Source organism: Drosophila kikkawai, chromosome X, assembly GCF_030179895.1.
Source record: "Drosophila kikkawai strain 14028-0561.14 chromosome X, DkikHiC1v2, whole genome shotgun sequence".
Taxonomy (NCBI): domain Eukaryota; kingdom Metazoa; phylum Arthropoda; class Insecta; order Diptera; family Drosophilidae; genus Drosophila; species Drosophila kikkawai.
Window position 1 is genome coordinate 11,903,860 of NC_091733.1, and position 18,912 is coordinate 11,922,771.

At 39.2% G+C, this 18,912-nt stretch overlaps 2 protein-coding genes and 1 long non-coding RNA gene across 5 annotated transcripts in view; 1 reads left to right on the forward strand and 2 right to left on the reverse strand.

The window, feature by feature from the left end:
• The window catches only part of Sh (Potassium voltage-gated channel protein Shaker), a 135,308-nt gene that overhangs the window by 18,244 nt on the left and 98,152 nt on the right, over nucleotides 1-18,912 (forward strand). For both annotated transcript variants that reach the window (XM_070288699.1, XM_041775098.2), the window contains exon 3: nucleotides 12,504-13,824. In XM_070288699.1, coding sequence (XP_070144800.1) covers nucleotides 13,679-13,824 — 146 coding nt within the window. In that variant the 5' untranslated portion in view covers nucleotides 12,504-13,678. The remainder of the gene's footprint in view (nucleotides 1-12,503; nucleotides 13,825-18,912) is intronic.
• LOC108083509 (dynein axonemal intermediate chain 7) lies at nucleotides 870-5,934 on the reverse strand. Of its 2 annotated transcripts, XM_017179317.3 has the most exons (13): nucleotides 5,629-5,934; nucleotides 5,471-5,559; nucleotides 4,974-5,412; nucleotides 4,736-4,893; nucleotides 4,461-4,547; nucleotides 4,175-4,374; nucleotides 3,710-4,069; nucleotides 3,482-3,638; nucleotides 2,599-3,422; nucleotides 2,204-2,546; nucleotides 1,780-1,898; nucleotides 1,638-1,713; nucleotides 870-1,580 (listed from the first exon to the last, which is right to left on the reverse strand). In XM_017179317.3, exons 1-13 carry the CDS (start codon nucleotides 5,629-5,631, stop codon nucleotides 965-967), a joined length of 3,471 nt encoding a protein of 1,156 aa, XP_017034806.2. In that variant the 5' UTR covers nucleotides 5,632-5,934; the 3' UTR covers nucleotides 870-964. The 2 variants fall into 2 exon arrangements, with proteins under 2 accessions (XP_017034806.2, XP_070144311.1); XM_070288210.1 differs by lacking the exons at nucleotides 870-1,580; nucleotides 1,638-1,713; nucleotides 1,780-1,898 and having other exon boundaries at nucleotides 2,210-2,538.
• LOC138929190 (uncharacterized) lies at nucleotides 8,553-8,941 on the reverse strand. Its single transcript, XR_011445638.1, has 2 exons — nucleotides 8,864-8,941; nucleotides 8,553-8,804 (listed from the first exon to the last, which is right to left on the reverse strand). It is a non-coding gene; the product is annotated as an uncharacterized lncRNA (long non-coding RNA).

Consider the following 18,912-nt stretch of genomic DNA (forward strand, 5'->3'; position numbering starts at 1 on the left):
TGAGTGTGTGTGCACAGTGAAAAATAATGAAAAGAAAAAGAAGAGAACAGAAGTAAAAATATAAGAAAATCTTTATGAAATATACACAAAATAAAAGTGAAAATGAGTTTTTTTTTTTTCAAATATAAAACTTAATTCAGTTTATTTTTTACTATTATCTTTAAAGATAATGATTAGATTCAAGTAAAAAAATAGATAAAATATTTGAAATGCACATTTTTCTTATTACAAAAAGAAACTTTAGTTTCTACTTCAACTTAATTTCGACACTATACAAAATAATTAAATATATAAACCCAACTAATTATAATTTTCTTTTGTGTATCCCGGGGACGTCGGGCGGTGGTTGTGTGGCGGCACACAAGAAGGGTCCAAAAGGGGACAGACAAACTGCTGACAATGGAAATGTATTATAATTGGAGAGGGAGACAATTTCGTTAGAGATTGATGATGCCTTTGTGGGTAAGCGCTATTCCTAAGTGGATAAAAAGCTGAATTATCGATATTTGCTATGGCCAGGCATTGTGTGTATTATGCATGGAATATGTTTGAGCATAAAGAAATATATATGTGGTTTAGTATATGTATTAAATCTAATCTGCCATGATAACCCTTTTTGTGTGAAAGCGGTTTCAGTTGCGCTTGGCAGAGGATGACAAGTATTTTATTTACTATATTCACTTCTTTCTTTGAAATAAGTTGAATACTATATATTTAGTAAACAATGTATTATAGTTTATTTAATTGATGTTAAAAATATATTAGTTAATCGAGAGTATCGATTAACTCGATAAATTGAGTGGATTTCTATTATAAATCAGTTATCGAAGCGAAAAAATAAATAATCTATGCAAACTCTATTTAATCAAAGGGATTACTTGTAAAAACTAATCCCCAATCGATATTTTTACCAATCAAAATTAAACAATCGATAAGTGATCTCTTCTTTCCACATTCCTCGTCTTCAACACAAACTCAGGGGCCGTATGCCCATTAAAATCCTGGCCACATTATCCCTCAGCACCGGATTCATGGTCCTCTGCTTCTCCAGACTCACTGGCTGGGCATGTGCCTGTGACAGTTGATAGAGATCGGCATAGTACTCCATTCCCGGTATCCCCACGGCATTGAAGCTCGCCGATACCTCGGTGCAATCAATAATCGAGGTCTTGAGCGGTGTGACCAATAGCGTGGAGTAATACGGCACCTTCTTGCCCTCGATCAGTTCACGGATGAGGAGTACGGCCGTACGGGAGCCGGCCAGAAGGTTCCAACGCGACCAACTAAAGTTATGCGATTGTGCCAGGGTCGAGAGGCAGGCATAGCAGTGCATCTCCATCACATAGTTCTTCTCGCAGGAACCTTCCGTATAGCAGAAGGCATCCTCGTCCGGAAATATGTCCACGGCGGACAGGATGAGTGTGGCCTTGAGCTCGGCCAGCGATAGGGTCTTGCCAATCATATCGGTAATGACCTGAGTGCTGCCACCCTGAAAGTTATTCACCGTATAGCCCGACTCCGTTATGGTCATGTCCAAGCTAATCAGTGAGGCTGTGAAGCTAAACAGGATGGTACCGGGACTGAAAAGCAACCAATATGTTACTTATTATATATTAAATAATAATATATATACCCACTTTTTCATATCTGGTCTTAGGTCCCAAGTTTGGTACGGCATATTGCTGTATTTGTTCAAGGCAAAGCCAAAGATTCCTGACATTAGGAAAGGGTTTAGGGTTTCCTAAGCTTTTAATTGCTTCTCTTGCTAAAAGTTCTTACCCAGTCTTCCGGTTCGAAACTGTATAGAGAGTTTGTCCTCGTTAAACTTGGTGTCGTGGACATCGCGGGTACTCCACTTCCCCTGGGTAATGGCCGCCGTGCTGCTGAGTTTCTTTCGGCTGTGTTTCACAAAAAGTTAAGATAATTGTAAAAAATATGTGTCGAAAAATATCTAAAAAATTATTTAATTAATTTCCCAAAATTTAAAGTGGCTTTTCCCCATTAAATTCCTGTTAAATTAAGAATTATTTTAAGTATTTAATATGAAAGCAGGTCCTTGAACGTCCATTTACCCCAGGTGCTGCTCAATATTATGTATTTCAATTACACTCTGCCAGGGGATAATAGTGTCTCTCCCTCAATCAAGGGAATGCAAAACCCCGATCAATCAATCTGCCAATTAAGGACCTTAGGTATATCCTACCTTTCGCTGTCAGTGGTGTCGCTGTGGCTGGACGGACCAAGGAAATCGTGCAGGGTATTGGCCGCCGTGGATGCTGCTCTTGCACCTTCGAGCAGCTCCACCAGGCTATCCACATCCTCGTCATCATCTTCGCTGCTATCCATGCTATTGGAGCGCTTGGCCGTGGCCTGGTCCGCATCCGTTTCCGGCGGCAGCTGGGAGTCCTTTACAAAGGAGATGCCCGTGTAATAGGCAAAGGCAGCGGCTGCCGTTGCTGGCTGAAGGACATCCACCAGCTCCTGGCTGAGCGGCTGAATGTCTTCGGAAAGATTGCCATCGCCCAGAACTGCTGAATCCTTTTCCCCTGATTTAATTGGCTTATCACTAACCTTCCAGGATCTTTTGACACTACTCACCTGCCGCCTCACTCGATCGCGAGCCCGTGGGCGATAGCTGCTCCGATATCTGCTGGATGAGCTCCTCCTGCTGATCCCTAGGCAGCTGCAGCAGCCACAGCTTGTCCATGTCCTCGATGAGCTGCGAGAAAAAATAGCCCTGGTGGTGAGCTGGTCGTGGTGCCATTTGCCGGAACTTGAGCAGCTTGTCGAAGCACAGCGGCGGAAACATCTCTGCCGGCTCTTCAGTGTCCAGGAACTCGGCTCCCAGTCCTGGTCTTGAGTTAAGATTCAGCTTGCTTGGTGTCACAAGCAGCAGGGGATCCTCCTCCGGCTGTCCCTGGCCCAGTCGGATGTGCGTTTGCCGGGCCAGGAACATCACCTTTCGCTGCCTCAAGCCCGTGGTCTCCGAGGCTGGAGTTGTCTGCTCCAGCCGAACGCAGAATCCCTGCGGCAGCCGGGGCACCACAAAGTCCTTGACCAAACCATACAAGTCCACATCGCTGGGTATGGCGCGGAGATCGAAGTCATTGATTTCATGTAGCATCTGCTGCGACTGCTCTGACTTCTGGGAGCGCATCCTTCGCGCAGGACACCGAGGTGAACTCTTCAAAGGACTAGGCTGGGCATGGGTGGATAGGGGTGTGGCCTCTGTGGGCGTGGCCGTTGTCCCAGCCGCCGTGCCACTCACAGCGCCCATGGCATCTGCCTCTGCATCCGCCTCGTTGGTAGGATGCTTCAACTCCGGTTTGACACCATCAGCCAGCTCCATTTCCAGGGTCTCCAGATGGGTTTCCCAGCGACAGGCCACCGGTGGCTCAAACCAAATCACGGAATCTGGAAGTCTATTTAAAAATATATATTTTATCCTTAAGTTATAAAATGAGGAAGGGATGAGACTTACTGCAAAGTGACCAAGGCCAGCTTGTCTAAAGCCGCTTCAATCATCCTCATCTCGGCTTCAATCTCCTCGGGCAGACGTCTCACTCCTGGCAGCACCGGAGGCGGTGGCTTGTAGGTCTGGTAGTATTCCTTGTGCACCAAACTATTTGCCGAGGTGACTGAAAAAAAGAAAAAGATTTCAAATGAATCTGGGATCAGGACCTAGGATGTAGGTCATAATGAACCCTACTGGTGCGTATGAATGATCTGGCATTTAGCTGCTTATCCTGCTGTGGTGTCTCCAGGAAATCAATGCAGTAGACTCCACCAATGATGCGGTATTTGCGCAAATTGACATCCGTCTCCAGCATGCCATAGGCCTCCGGTCCTATGGCCCTACGATGGGCCTTGCTCAGCTCATCCTCGTACTCGGCATAAAGTTTATCCACATCGTAGGTGCGTTCCCGCGGCGGCTGGGAGCTGGCCGAGTGCTGGTCCTGGGTGAGCTGCTCCAGCTCCGAGAGTGGTATATCCCGGCCACACTCGTCCAGCATGGCCTGAAGGATCTCCTTGCGTTTGCGCCACTCTCGCTTGGTTTGTCGGAGAATGTCTTTTGGGGGAGGAAATAATTTTAAAAAAATTACTAGGATAAATCTAACTGTCTTTTGGGGGGAGAAAATATTTTAAAAAATTATAAAGAACTTCTAAACCTCACTGGCATTGGCAGAACGAGCATGCTTCAGGCAGTAGCTGCTGCAGTAGTCACTAAAGTGATCATAGTTCAGCCAGAGTCCTCGCAAGGCTGAGCTTTGGAGATGCACTGTGGGCGGCAGGGATATCTGCATTTCGATGGTGGGAAAATCAATCTCATTGTGGGCCGATTGCTCTCCTATGCGGGCCTTGGGATTGACAGCACTGGGGCAAAGGATAATTAATAATATTTAATTATCATAGTCAATTATGATAATTAATTATTGAATAAATCATAAATTTTAACCCACATTTGTGCATCCTTGGAGAAGGTCCACACGAAGCTCTGAAACACATCCGAGCTGAAGATGTGCTTCGAAACACCGGGTCTATCGATTCTGGTTGAGAAATTGGAAGATTAAGATTGTGGATAAAGTACTTAGTTTTTCTCCGAAGCCTCAAAATATTTTATAATACAAAAATTACATAAAATTGTTTTTGATTTTTTTTGAAAAGTGGACATCGAATTAACCTTAACCCTCCCCTAAATGATTCCTAAGACTTCTAAGTCTTGTCCAACACTCACTCCATATCCCTTTCGATGTGCGACATGGTCTTATAGGTGAACTCATCCAGATGTTGCCTCAGATAAACCCGCATCTCAGTCTTGAGTTTTTTGAGATCAGCAGCCACATTAATGGAGCGCTGTTTGAAGGGCAACATCTCGTCCAGTTCGTTGAGGATCTTAAATAAATAAAATGAATATGTATAAATAATATACATAGAATAATATACATATATACATATTTGTACCCCCAACTCACCCCTAGAACCTCCTTGATCCTCTGCGAATACACATCACCCAGTCGTCCTTGCTGCTGGCGCAAAGAGATCCTTGTTAAATCGGGCACCTGGGCATCCTGGGTGAGCAATGTCCGCTCGTCAGTGCGAAGCAGCCAGTTCCGTGACTCTAAGTGACGCTTGGCTATGTCCGTATGCCACTGGTGGATGTACTTCCTGAGGTCACTGGGACTGGCGGCATTGGGCAGTCCATTGCAGCGCATAAACTTCTCCCAGTCGCGCTCGTGCCGCTCGCCATCCTTGATGGCCTCGATGGCCGTGCGGACGGCGTCGAAGAAGAGCATGCTGTCCTTGAGCTGAGAGCGCCGTTTCCGGTTCTCGGCCACTTCCTGTTGCTGCCGATGCTTGGCCTGCTCCATCTCCAGTTTTTTGCGCTGGCGAGCCTCCTCCAGCTTCTTTAGTCTGCAGAGGATTTGGGGTTAGGTAGGATATGTAGTATATATATATTATTTATACCCACTTCTCCTTCTCCATTTCGATGCGCATGAGCTCAGCCTGCTCCGCCTCGAGGCGGGCCTTCTCCTTCTTCGAGAGCTTCTTCTTGGGCGGCTGTCCATGAAATTAGCATTATTGTCATCAATATGGTTATTAGCATCTGTCCTGGATAGTTTCACCTACCATGTTATCCTTCTAATCAAACCTGAGAAAAGGTACTGCTATTGATCCAACAGGAGTCGCGAGTCCTGGCAACCCAGGCAACTTGGTCTTGTTTTGCTTGTGTGTATGGTTTTGCCCGGGCAACTCAGGTGGCCAAAAGCAATCCTTTAAATCCTTTTTGGCCTGGCCATAATTTCCCTAATTAAATATTCAATGGCAGCTTAGCGCGCCGGCCCAAAATTGTTTACCGAGAGTCCCCCAAGTCGAGTTGCACGTGGTGGGAAACTATCCGGGCATCTGGACAGTTATCCGGGGGGGTGACAAGGATAGCCAAGGATTCGCCGGGGTGGCTTGGGTCTGTGGGAATTCCACCTACAGCAGGGTTTCCGGACGAAGTGAGAAGACAGCCTCGATGCCACAAGCACCTCGGGGAGTTGCGGCTGCCTAATCTGAGAAAGGCACTGAGCCGGATATTGAGCCAGGACGGGAAATGGCATCCGAAAGGCAAAAAAAAAAAAAGTCGAATTACTGGATTTATTTTGTTTTTGGCAAAATAAGAGTACTTATTGAAGAGGGGAAAAAATTGGGTATAATTATTAAGAAATATCTTAAAATAAAAATAAATTAATAAGATTAAAAATAATTCAATATATTTGCTTATTACTTCATACTGTTAAAATTAAAAATACAAATTATATACAATTTTTGGTAGTTAAAAGTACTTCAAGGAGGTCATGGTCACACTGGTTGATCATCTATCTATCTCTCTCTTTAGAGAGAATAACCTGGCTTAAGGGGGGGGGTAAGGTTAATTCGGTGCAAAAATGCCCACTTTTCAAAAAAATGTTGTGGCGAAACGGCTAAAGCTAGCTTAACGAATTAAATACCATATAATAACACAACATTTGAACAGTTTGTGATAAATTTTGTATTGAAAAATATTTAGAGGTAGAGGAGTTATAGGGAATCTCCCGAGTCGCCTCCAAAAAAAGTTGGTTTGCGGTGTACATCCTAACTGTCCACAGAATCATCCGATCTACAAAAATTATACCTCATTCGTTAAAGGATAAGTGTCCCGAGGTATTCTCGAAGCGTTTTTATTTTTAAAATTTTTTCCCTATTTTTTTATCAAAATTTGAAGTCAAAACCCCGATTTTTGACTAAAAAATTAAGTTAATTTGTTAAATAAAAAATATAAGAAAATTAAAAATTAAAAAAGCTCGACGAGAATACCTGTAGAATTATCTAAAGAAGTTATGTTCCAAATTTCAAACCGATTGGTTCAGTATATTTTTAGTTATCGTGTACACCGATTTTCAAAATGGCATTTTTCAGGAGAGCGCTTTAAACTTTGTGATTCTCATGCATTGAACACCAACCGACCTTCGTTCAGCTCCGCATAACTTCGTCAATGTTACTATGATTGATGTAAAACTTGGACACAATATTCTTAAGATATTGAACTTTTAAAATAAAAAATAAAAAAAAATTTACGAAAAAAAAAATTAAATACCTTACCCCCCCCTTAATAAAATGTATAGAAATATAAATAACTTCTTTCTGGAGCATTATTATATGAATTAAATTAAGATTTAAGTTGAAACCCTTAAAAAATATGATTGATTTGTTTAAAATTCGATATCCCCCGATTTCAATTAGTGATTCCTTCGCTCATTAATCACTGCCAAGCGTTTCAATTTATTGCAATTATTTATTTTCTTGCATTATTTCTTCTCGTTTTATCAATTAATAATTAAAATATTTGTCATGACAACGAATGGCTGTTATTAATGGCTGTGAAATTTTCACGCTGCTTTGATTCCTGTAGGAATTTCAGCTTTTTATATTCATTTTATTGATTTCCCACGGTATTTTCTTTTTTTTTTCTCTATTTTTTTTTTTTTGATTCTTCTTAAACCTTGTTTCCATTTTCCCCTATCCTTCGGCTCGATTCAAGCATTTTATTTTCCTCTTTTCCCAAGTTGACTGCCGCAAGCCCTCCCCTTTTGGGCCCATTTGGACCATGTGAGGCCAAAGAGTCCTGCCCAAGTCTGTGTCTTGGGTTTCCGCAGGTGTCAAGGTGACAACGTCGCTTAATTACCGGCCTATTTAAATTTTTAGCCCTGGCTAATTGCAAAGTTATCACATTAAATGGGGCCCAAAAAGGGTTAAGCAACTTGAGGATTTTATATATATTCAGAAGCATATGCTTTGGGTTAATGTAAAAAATATTATAAATATATATTTTATATTATAAAAAATATTTATAGCATTTTAGGAAATCCTGCAAGATTGTTTACAACTCAAATGTATAATTTATTAGATAACAAGAAAGGAAGCTTCAAGTTTTTTACTAAAGTTACAATACCAGCAAAGACTTAAAAATAAATGAAATATTTTAAAAACATTTTTTTAACGAAGATCTGCTAAATATACATATAAATTTATATATGAAACTAGTAAGCCAGGCGAACTCCGTTACGCCACCTTCGGCAAATTATCCGTTTAATTGAAGTGTTCTTTGGTAAACCACATTTTTTGTGATGTATTGTGGTTAATGGAATTATCTAGGGACCAAATAGCCCCTGGGATGTTAAAATCACCAAGAACTACTAACTAAGTGGTCCCTATCCGAAAGTCTTTTAGAGACCAACTGAATAGCGGAAAGATGGTTTCAATAAATAGGAAGTTCCGACAATGGAGGAAAGATGAAACTGTCTCGTTGGTGGTATTGCCATAAGGGGTTTTTTCAAGGTAAGCTGATTACCCGCCTTACCAATTTCGGACGGTAGTCCGGGCCTGACGCCCTGGTAGGGATCTGGGGCTCTGAGAGCACAACTGTTGGGACCCTCCAGTGGACAAAACGGATATGGGCAACACCGGGGACACGGTCTCACCCGCGACACCTTCGGATAACGAATATTTTCTAGCACTCTATCTCAGGATTCTTGAAATTTGTCCTGAGGTCGATGGCTATGTCGAGGAAGGCTGCTGTTAGGAGCCTGCCGCTCTGGTTGGGATCCGCTTAGATGCTGCACACCAGTTGATCTTCGTGTGCCCACGCATTGTCTCAATCGGGCATTTTCCCTTACTACATTTCGTCTCTCCTCGCTTAAGTTCTGTGAATACACTTGTTGCTGGATTGCATGCCTTGTGCGGAGACCGATGTTCACACGTCGTGCTATAGGCATTTTCGACTATAGGCAGAGCGGTTAATTTAACCTCTAATCCACATAATTTACACAGTTCAACTTACCACCCTAAATACAAATGCTGGTTTCCAATTGCACTGATATGAAACGAATAACTTATTTTACTCAAAATTGAACACAATTTCGATTTGTCATAAAATAAACTGAGTAGAGAATTATGGCATGCTATGTGTCAGTGTTGGCGCTTTATGCAAAAATGATTTTCCCGTTTTCTGTTGCAATTTTTCCTGAATTTTCTTTACTGCAAAAAATCACAAATTCCGAGACCTTTCCAACGAATGCAAAACCGTGGAAATCGGTTCGTGCGTTCTGGAGTTATTTGATCCCCGCAGAAAACTCGACTTATTTTTATATAATAGATTTACTTCAGTTAATTTCTTACATTCCCCTAATTCTCCTCTTTAATTTGCTTTCCTCTTGCATTTTATTATCTCCTCTCCTCCTATATTTTTATACCCTTGCAGGGTATTATAATTTCAGTCAGAAGTTTGCAACGCAGTGAAGGAGACGTTTCCGACCCTATAAAGTATATATATTCTTGATCAGCATCAACAGCCGAGTCGATCTAGCCATGTCCGTCTGTCCGTCTGTCCGTCCGTCTGTCCGTCTGTCCGTCTGTCCGTTTCTACGCAAACTAGTCCCTCAGTTTTTAAGCTATCTGAATGAAACTTTGCATATATTCTTCTGTATACTCTCACTGCTATATATGTCGGAACGGGCCGGATCGGACGACTATATCATATAGCTCCCATACAAATGATCGATCAATTTTTAGAAAAAAAAATATAACTTGGCTGTTTATCAACATTTTTGCACCATTTTTTAGAGCAAATTAGCCATTTTATATTATTTTAGAATTTCGGTAAAAATTTCATGAAAATCGGACTACTATATCATATAGCTGCCATATAAACCGATCGGTAAATGTAAAACTGCAACTGTCAAACTGTAAACATAATAAGTATAGGTAAAATTTAATGAAATACTATCTGCAAGGGTATACAAACTTCGGCGTGCCGAAGTTAGCTTCCTTTCTTGTTTTTTTTTCATACATTTTATCTCCTCTCCCAGGTGCCTTATTTCGTTTTGTTTGGATATTTATGGTGGCTGCCCCCGGGAGAGCATTGAGGGGTAGAGTCAGAGACAGAGGCAGAGGCCACAGGCCACAGGACATGCCGTATAATCCCTTCCCTCTCTCCAAACAGGTGCTCCTCCCTACCCTGGCTTATAATGTGATATAATTTGTGTAAATAATACAGATTGTGACAGTGCCCAGAGAGACTCGGGGCGTAATTAGTTTAAATTGGTTGCGGGGAAGTTGGCACAAAATAGCAAACGGAAAATGGAAAATGGAGAATGCAAAATGGAGAATGTCAAATGACAGAGTGAAGAAATGGTGGGATTCGTGCCAGATGCACAATAAAAATTTATCATACGCACCGTTGACGTTGACAGATCGTCAAGCTGAAGCGAATGGCGACAAACTGCTGCAAAAGCGATAAAAAGTGTGAGCTTAGAAACTATTCCAGCCAGTGATGAGTCATTATTCTGGATCAAAAATCTAGAAAGAGCTCTGAAAAGATCAAATAAAATATGTTGTTCTCTTAAGGTGAGGAATTAAGGTTAATCCGGTGCCAAACGGACCACTTTTTAAAATTTTTTTAAAGCGAAGCGGCTAAAGTTAGTTTATTAAATTAAATACCATAAAATAACACAACATTAAAAAAATGTTGTGTTAAATGTAGTATTGAATAAGAATTACATACATTGAACACCAAATGACCACCGCTTCAATAAGCATACCCTTGTCAATTTTTATATAATCAATGTTAAAATTTGACACAATATTCTCAAGATATTAGACTTTTATAATAAAGAATATATATATATTCAACACCTTAATCCCTTTAAATATATTTCCTTTTTGTAGATTTTAAGCTCAAACATACATCAGGGTAAATCCTTGCCAGAACTGGCATACAGCTCATACTTATTCTCATCCTCATCCTCATCCTCATCTGGGCTGTGCATCCTTTCTCTCCTTTCCATCTCCGGCTGAATGCCACACGCTCGAGTGAACTCTGCAATCTGACAGAAATTGGTGAATGGCGAATGGTTAAATGCTTCGTGTTGCAAATGCAACTGCAGCTCAAGCGGAAGCTTTTGCCGGAGAGTTGCCTTTGCTTAACCCCATCCATGATGCCTAGATGATGATGACGATGATGATACGCATTGTCTGTCTGCCTTTTCACTCGCTTTGTCTTCCCTTTCGGGTGTGAAAAGGCGCCTTCTGAATGCTAAATTACTTACAACACGAGCTGCAATCGTCCTTGCACACACAGATTAGCTTTTGAGTGAAATATACAAACAGTATCTGAAATATATAACCTATATATGAGGTGTTTATTATATTTATCTTTTGCAAAGCAATTAAATCATAAAAAAATGCATTTGTTTTAAACATTTATTTCCATTGTAAAAGTAAATGTAAGGCATTCATTTGCTTGTTGAAACACAGCTGGATATCCTCTGTGTTTTTTTTTTTTTGGCAATTTTATAATTATGGATGTCTGGATGTACATATTTCTGGGGCTATCACTGGTGTCCAACTGGGCGAGAATGATTCCGGTTATGGCACATCAGGGGGGAGGGCCCAGGAACGAGGCACTCGGGCTGCGGATGAGGCCGATGATGGAGGGTGTGATTCGAGGTGGAATGCTTTCTTAATGTGCTCGATGCGACGTTGATGGCATTGCAAATGTGCACACGCTCGGGTCCCCAAAACCTGTGGCAATGTGGCAGACTAAAAGCACTGAGAAAAATACCCAAAATTAATAAATATATGAATTGAAATATAATTATTATATATTAAACAGAGAAGGATAATAATTGCCAATCAAAATAAGAAAAACATTTTAAATATTAATTAGGTTAATCTCGTTTTTTTTTTTAACTTTAATTCTTTGTGTATTTTGCATCAAGTACTTAGCAGACTGACAGAATCGGACAACCTCCTGGCTCTCCCCCGATTTTCTCACGTTTTCCACCCTCATGTTCCTCATGTTCGATGTCAGATTTGGAAGACTGTAGTCTGCTGAAGGAAAATGGCATGGAGAATGGGTGGGCATACCCACCATGTTCTCGTCTTTGAACACTGAAAATTGCAAATATATTGAGACATTCCCATAAGCTAAATGATGATTCCCATTTGGAGATGATCAACCGAATTGTTGACATAATTGAACCGATGGAGTGCTTTGTTTTGGCATCTTTGGGGGCATTCAATTAGAAGCATACATATGCTAATGGCTTTTGGGGGGGAAAAGTCAGACGAGAACCGAGTGTTTTTGTATCAAATTGTGTAAATTATGGCCATGTCCACTTATTTGGTTCAGTGCAAAATAAAGAAAGACACCTTATACCCTCCGATTTGTATCTGATTTAATCTTAAATTGTAAATCTTAGGGAGAAAAAGTTTTCAAAAGAGATAGGTCTGCCCTCTTGTTTCAATTCTTTGACAGTTGGGCTGCCCACTTGTTGTGTTGCCACTAACAAAGAAACGGGTTTCCGGTTTCCGTTGTTCTATATATACACATTGAATTTTCAATTTAAAGAAACTAATAATTAATAATTTAATATAATACATCTAATAATTATTATATATTTTTCTCTTATTTTTTTCAGCTATTTCTGTGAACGTAAATTCCCATATCGTCGTTTAATCGCCTTCCTGCCCTATGCACTATATCAACAACAACAACAACTACACTTACTACCACAACAACAACAACAACAACAATAACAAGAAAAAGTCAACCCAAAAGCAATCATTAAAAAGCAAATACCAAGTAAAAGTTGAAAATTGGAACAAATGTTTTACATGCCTACGGTTAAATTGTAAATAAATTTGTATAAAGAAATTGAGAATACCCGAAAAAAAAGAAAACTTACAAATTATAATAACAATAACATTATATTAAATATAATGATATAATAATTAGGCTTTTTTTTCCAAAAACAAACTCTTCGTCCGTTTTATTCGTTCATATAAAATGATTATGTAATAATAATTCGAAATCCCTTTAAAAAACACGGGTTCCGGGTATCGAAAATAGTCGTACTGATCGACTATCGACTATCGCCGCAATCGGAACCATTAATCGGTCAAAGAATCAATTTGACAGTAATCCTTTCGGCCAGCAAAATTTAGCTAGAAGACAAAATATACAAGAAGAGCATTTTTTTTGCATACAAAATTGAATGAGAAAAACAAGAAATAAATTTAGAAAAAATAAAAGTAAAAAAAGTCAACAACAAGAAAATACCAGGCAAGCGCAGAGACCCAACAATAATTAGCATTAAAAATTGGTTAACAAACGCAACACCCCAGAGAAGGCTTGAAGGGAAGAGGATAAGTTGTACGCCCATTGTGATTATTAATTCTAGACATTAGGCCAAGAAACCAAACCGAGGAAAAAAAATACCAGAGAATATTGTGGATGAATACTGGAACAACAGCAGCCAAAAATCGACCAAGAGCTAAGCAAGAGCGAGAGGATATCGCAACCCAAAAAGCAACATTAGCCGCCCAAAGGAACTAGAAAGCATTCTTAGCCGAGAAACTCTTAGTTCGATTCCATCCAAAACAAAAATAAAAGGAAAAACCGAAAAGGGAAAGAGTAAAGGGAATCCATTGATGCGGCTGAAAAAAAGATCAAAAACAACGACAGCTCTCAGATCTGTAAATCCCAAACTATAGGTTTCTCCTTCTTCGAATCGCGAGTGCTTAACCGCTTCCGTTTCCGTTTCCGCGTCCGCGTCCTTTTTCGGTTTCGAGTTCAAGTTCGACAGCCGCCAGGATGACGATGTGGCAGAGCGGCGGCATGGGAGGCCATGGCTCCCAAAATAATCCATGGATGAAGCTGATGGGCATCGTGCACAAGGAGCGACGCCACACGGACAATGTCCAGAGTCAGTCCGGTTCCAACGAGCGCAACCTTAACCAGTGAGTATTCAAGAAAGTAATATATTATTGGGGACATACTATTTTTTATCAAGTAAAAGGACCTGAACATCCTTCTTTTTCCCCTTTGTCATAGCAAAGCAAAAAGTATTAAAGGAAGAAATATTTAAAAACTAAAATATATATGTGAGAGAAACTATTTATACTATTATTGATTAAGTAAAAGGACCTTAACATTCTTCTTTTTCCGCTTTGTCTTAGCCCAGTGGCAAAGCAACAAGCGGAAATGGATATGTGGAAGGGGAAGAACAAACAACTAGTGATAAGTGTGCGGCCACATCCACTCTTGGATTTCTCTCTTTTTTTTTTGAGAGTTCCTTTGGGGCTCAATAAGCGTAATTCTGCATAGTTATGCGACGGAATCGGGGGCTTAACTGGGCTCTGGCAGCAAGGATATGCGACGCTGCTTGCGCAGGAAAGTATGCGGCGCTTTTTTCCTGCTCCTCCACCTCCTCCTCCACCCCACCGAATGTCGAATGTGGATGCCATGTTATGCATATTGGTCGTAAAACATGCGCCAACTGCGCAATTAAATGGCCCGCAATGCAAATGGAATGCCCAGGACATGGTCCTAGATTGGGCGGAGGCGAGTGCCTGGTAGAGTCATTTGCCACAAATCAACGCCGGCCACTATCCCTTGTCCACCTACATTTCTTGTTTCCTTTATTTTCGTTTGTGAAGCGTCCTGTGAATGATATATCCAAAGGGTGCTATCATTACCCAGTTCCCTGGGCTTTTAAATTGGCTATAAATGCGCTGGAGCATAAATGGATTTACACACATGCAGCTTGTTGCTCCGCTTTCCCTTCATTCCCTTGGCTTCCATTTTCCATTTCCCATTTCCATGTTGCATGCAAATACAAGCCACTGCAGTGACACGCCCTAGAACCCAGAAAAAAAAAATATACGCCCACATCGAACTCTCAGTCGAAACCATTTTCGACTTCCCTTCAACTTTTTGACGTGTGTTTGTGGCGTCCAAGGAAGCGAATTGCAAAATGCACTTCCGCCGGATGAGGAGCCCAGACGGAAGCTGTGTGAGATTGCAAGATGGCTGCCAGCAAAAATAAGTACCGCAATCTGATTGAAGCACCACCAGATGCTATATACTTGGCCATTCAAGCAGAAATTCGATATAAATATGGTTTTGCCTTTATGTTTATGATTTAAAACATAAATAAAGTACGACGAGAACCGGAAAAGAAAGCTTAGAAAGCAGGAATATTTGTAGTAATTTGTATGCCCAAATTATACAATTTTTATACCATTTGTTGGAGGGTTACTAGAGTTGATTGTGCTTTGGCTTACCTTCGACATATCCTTTCTTCGAGTGAAAAAGTTATATTTTATTCTAAGAGAATTTTCAGAGACGAGATTAAGGATCAACATGGCTATAAATAATAATATATAAATATAATAAATATGGTAGAGCTGGAAATAAAAGCGAATCCTAGAATAGATTAATAAATTTTGTAAAAGTATGCAATACAACGATATAAATCGATATAAATCAACGATCAGAATCGATTTAATCGAAAAACTCTCGGAAAAGTAAGGCACAAAGTTGAAAATTTTTTGGATATATATTTTTTAATTATAATTTGTGCACTTTTCGATATCAAATTTAAATTGATCGATAAATATATATTAAAAAATTTATATTTAAAATGTAAAGAACCGTAAATATTTAAATCTATGATGTAAATCCATAAATTATTTAAATAATTTCCGTTTTCGATTTTAATCGATTAAAATCGATTCACTAAAAATCGATTTATTTTCATACCTTATATTATATAATAGTATCTTTCATATCTTATGTCTTTTATGGGTCATCATTGCTTTTTGCATTTTAGTTCTCAGTGCCAAAGTTTGTTCAGCTAAACTTTTCAATTGCTCTCCAGGACTCGATGGGATCCCACTCCCTCTGACTGCCGCTGCTCCCAGAACTTTACTCAAGCGGATTAATTGAACTAGTTCCCCAATTTGCCAACTAATGTGCTTTAGGATTCAGCTGGGTCCTGCGTTCTGCCAACATAAATTTACCAACACACACACACACACACACACACATACACACCCATGCACCCACAATGGAAAGCACTTGAATATGAAAGGATAATAATAATATTTTTATTTTATTATATTTTTAGTTTTTCTTTCTTTCTTTCGTTGCGGCTGCAGCATCAGCGTATGAAGGGGTCAGGCAGGGGTTGGGCAGGGGTTGGGCAGGGCTTAAGTGCACTCAAGTGCCAAAGGGGGTGCACATGTGTGGGTGGGTGGGTGGATTGTGTGCAGTGTAACTGTAAATGCATGCAGCCGGTGTTGGAAAGTGCTCGCTAACTGTGCGATGATTTCGGGATTCAACCGGATTATTTTCGCCAAGTATATTTGAAAATTTATGTTCCAACTCTTTTGCCCTTTTGTCCTCTGCACTTTTCCCCTTTTCCACTTCCGTTTTTCTTTGGCTTTAGTACCTTGCACTTTCACTCGCAGCAACTTATGAATTATTTTATTGCCTCGCAAATGAATTTCAAATTGTTCATATACTTAAGTGGTGGATTTCAAGAGCTTAAAGCGAATTTCGATAGAGCGGGGACTTTGCTGGAAATCTATTAGACGAAATAAGGATCCTTGGGATCGGAGAGAACTTAATTTTGATATTAATTCATTTAAATAAAATTGAGCAATTGAACGTTTTGGTTAAGAGTTGGAAGTTGGAAGAGTTATGAATTTTCACGATTTTACTTTTCCCAAAAATTCTCAGAAAAAATGATGGGTTTTCATTATTTTGAAAATTTGAAATTCCCAGATTCCCAAAATATTACGTATCCGCAGTGGAGTCATTTGTTTTTAAAATTTCAGAAAAATCAAACTAGTTTGATTTGAAATGTTTATTAAAATGTAAACTATTATTTTTACTTACCACATATAATTTAATTATTAATAATATTTATTTTATACTATAAAATGATGTTGAAATATATTGCTAAAAATTCCCAAAAAAATCAAAAAGTTGAGGAAATTCATTCTAGAAAAGTTGCTCTTGAAGATAAAACCAAGAACATAACTATGTTAATTGTTTCAAAAATATATATTAACAAGCGACAATTTATTTGTATTATTTTCAGCCTGAATAAAAACCCAGTAAAGGCCCAGAGGTATCCCCATATTTATGATTTTTTTCAACAGTTCGATGGGCTGTTTTATTTATATATTTCTATAATTTTTTTTTTGTTGTGGAGCGGTGTGCATGCATAAATATATGGCGAAGGTCAGAGAAGCGAACATAAAAGGGTTGCTGCTGCTTCGGCTTGGATGGGCGTGGCAGAACCCCTTGTTTTGCCAGCCAGAATTTTGTTTGCCATTTTTACCTAGAGGCCCCCAGTCATTCCCTGCTCCCCTTCCTTCTTCTGGGCGAGCAACAGTTGAACATTTGGAAATTTGCATAAATATCTACCCACAGGCCCGAGGGCGAAGCCCCTTTTATTGCCCCGCCCCCACTCCTCCGCCTTTCTTTCGTGAATTTATAGAAATGTGTACGACACTGTTTCCATTTGCCTGGGCAGTCGGGGCTCTTTGTTGCCCTTCAAAGGCATTTGGGTCCAACATGTTCATATGAATACTTTATAAGCCTCTCTATGGCCATATACCCTTCTCTTTCTAAGCACCATCTTTCCCTCTCTCTCTCTCTCTCTCGCTGAGTGTGTGTGTGTGTAATATTTATGCTGCGAAATGTTTGAAGTTGACGAAACCATCGACGTGGTTGTAATATTTAACGCCAACTCTGCTCTGCATTCACACACAAGGGAAAATGTCTATTTTTAAAACGGAAATGTTTTCAATTTCCTGAATAAAGGAAAGGCATTTCGAAGGCACTTTTCAATTCAAGAAAATTCCATTCAAATAATTCATAGAGCAGGCATCCTTGAGCTTAAATAATACAAAATTAAATGTGTTAATATTCTTCATTTTTAAGTTGGAAAGGTCAGCATAAAGTGGCTTGATTTACTGAATATATTTATGTGGAAAATACTTTTAAAACTTAAGAAAAGTAGGCTTAAAGGTAAAAAACTAAATTGGTTTATTTTATAAAAAGAGAAAGCTAGGAAAATATTTATTTTTGTATAATTTTATGCATTATTACGTCTTGATTTTTTATATCTCTCTGAGGGATTAATTATATATATATTTTTTTCTCCGTGTTTTCGTTTTTTCAGCTCTGCTCCCCCCCTTTTCCTTTTCCTTTTTTCCCGCCTCATCACCGGTGACTGAGCTATTTTGCATTGAAATTGAAATGTCCGCAGCTTTTGTTGGCCAGGTGAAAAGCATACGCTTCAACTGGGCCAAAAACACATTTACTCGTGTCTATATATAGAAATATATACCATGTACATCCTCTGTATATAGACAGACATCCTTATGGCCTTATCAAGCAGTTAGTTGCGGTGAAATTAATTGAAAATTTAAACACATTGAGCGAAATTAAAGCGTTGATAAAGTGCAACGTAAAGTCCCATGTAGATTTGTCAACGTCCAAGGCAGCTGGTATACAGGGTTCAGTATATATATGTATATATGTAGATATGTATATATACACCGTTATCGGTGGGCAATTAATGGGATTATGCGGACAGCTTCCACTTGAGCCATTGATTTTAAGCGGGAAAATGAGATTTTCACAGAATAAAGCAGCCAAATTTTTGCTGTTTTTCTTTAACGAAAGATATATGTACATATATATAATATAGATACATACATGTATATATATAGAGTTATATGTACTTTAAGACATATGTATTTTCTAGTACATTTTAAACAGAACTTGTCTTATTAGTAATTAATATTAAAATATCTCTAAAAGATTAAAAAGATCCTTATGAGAAAGAACTGAAAGTTTTGGAGAATTTTCCGTTTTATTATATACAATTATTATTATTGATTATTAAATATTCTTATAAATTCTAGTTAATTTTTAATTATTAAATATAGTGATATATTTTGGGTAATTTTCCAGAATTGATAACTTTTAATTTTTTTTTTTAGTTATATTTATAATTATTAAATATT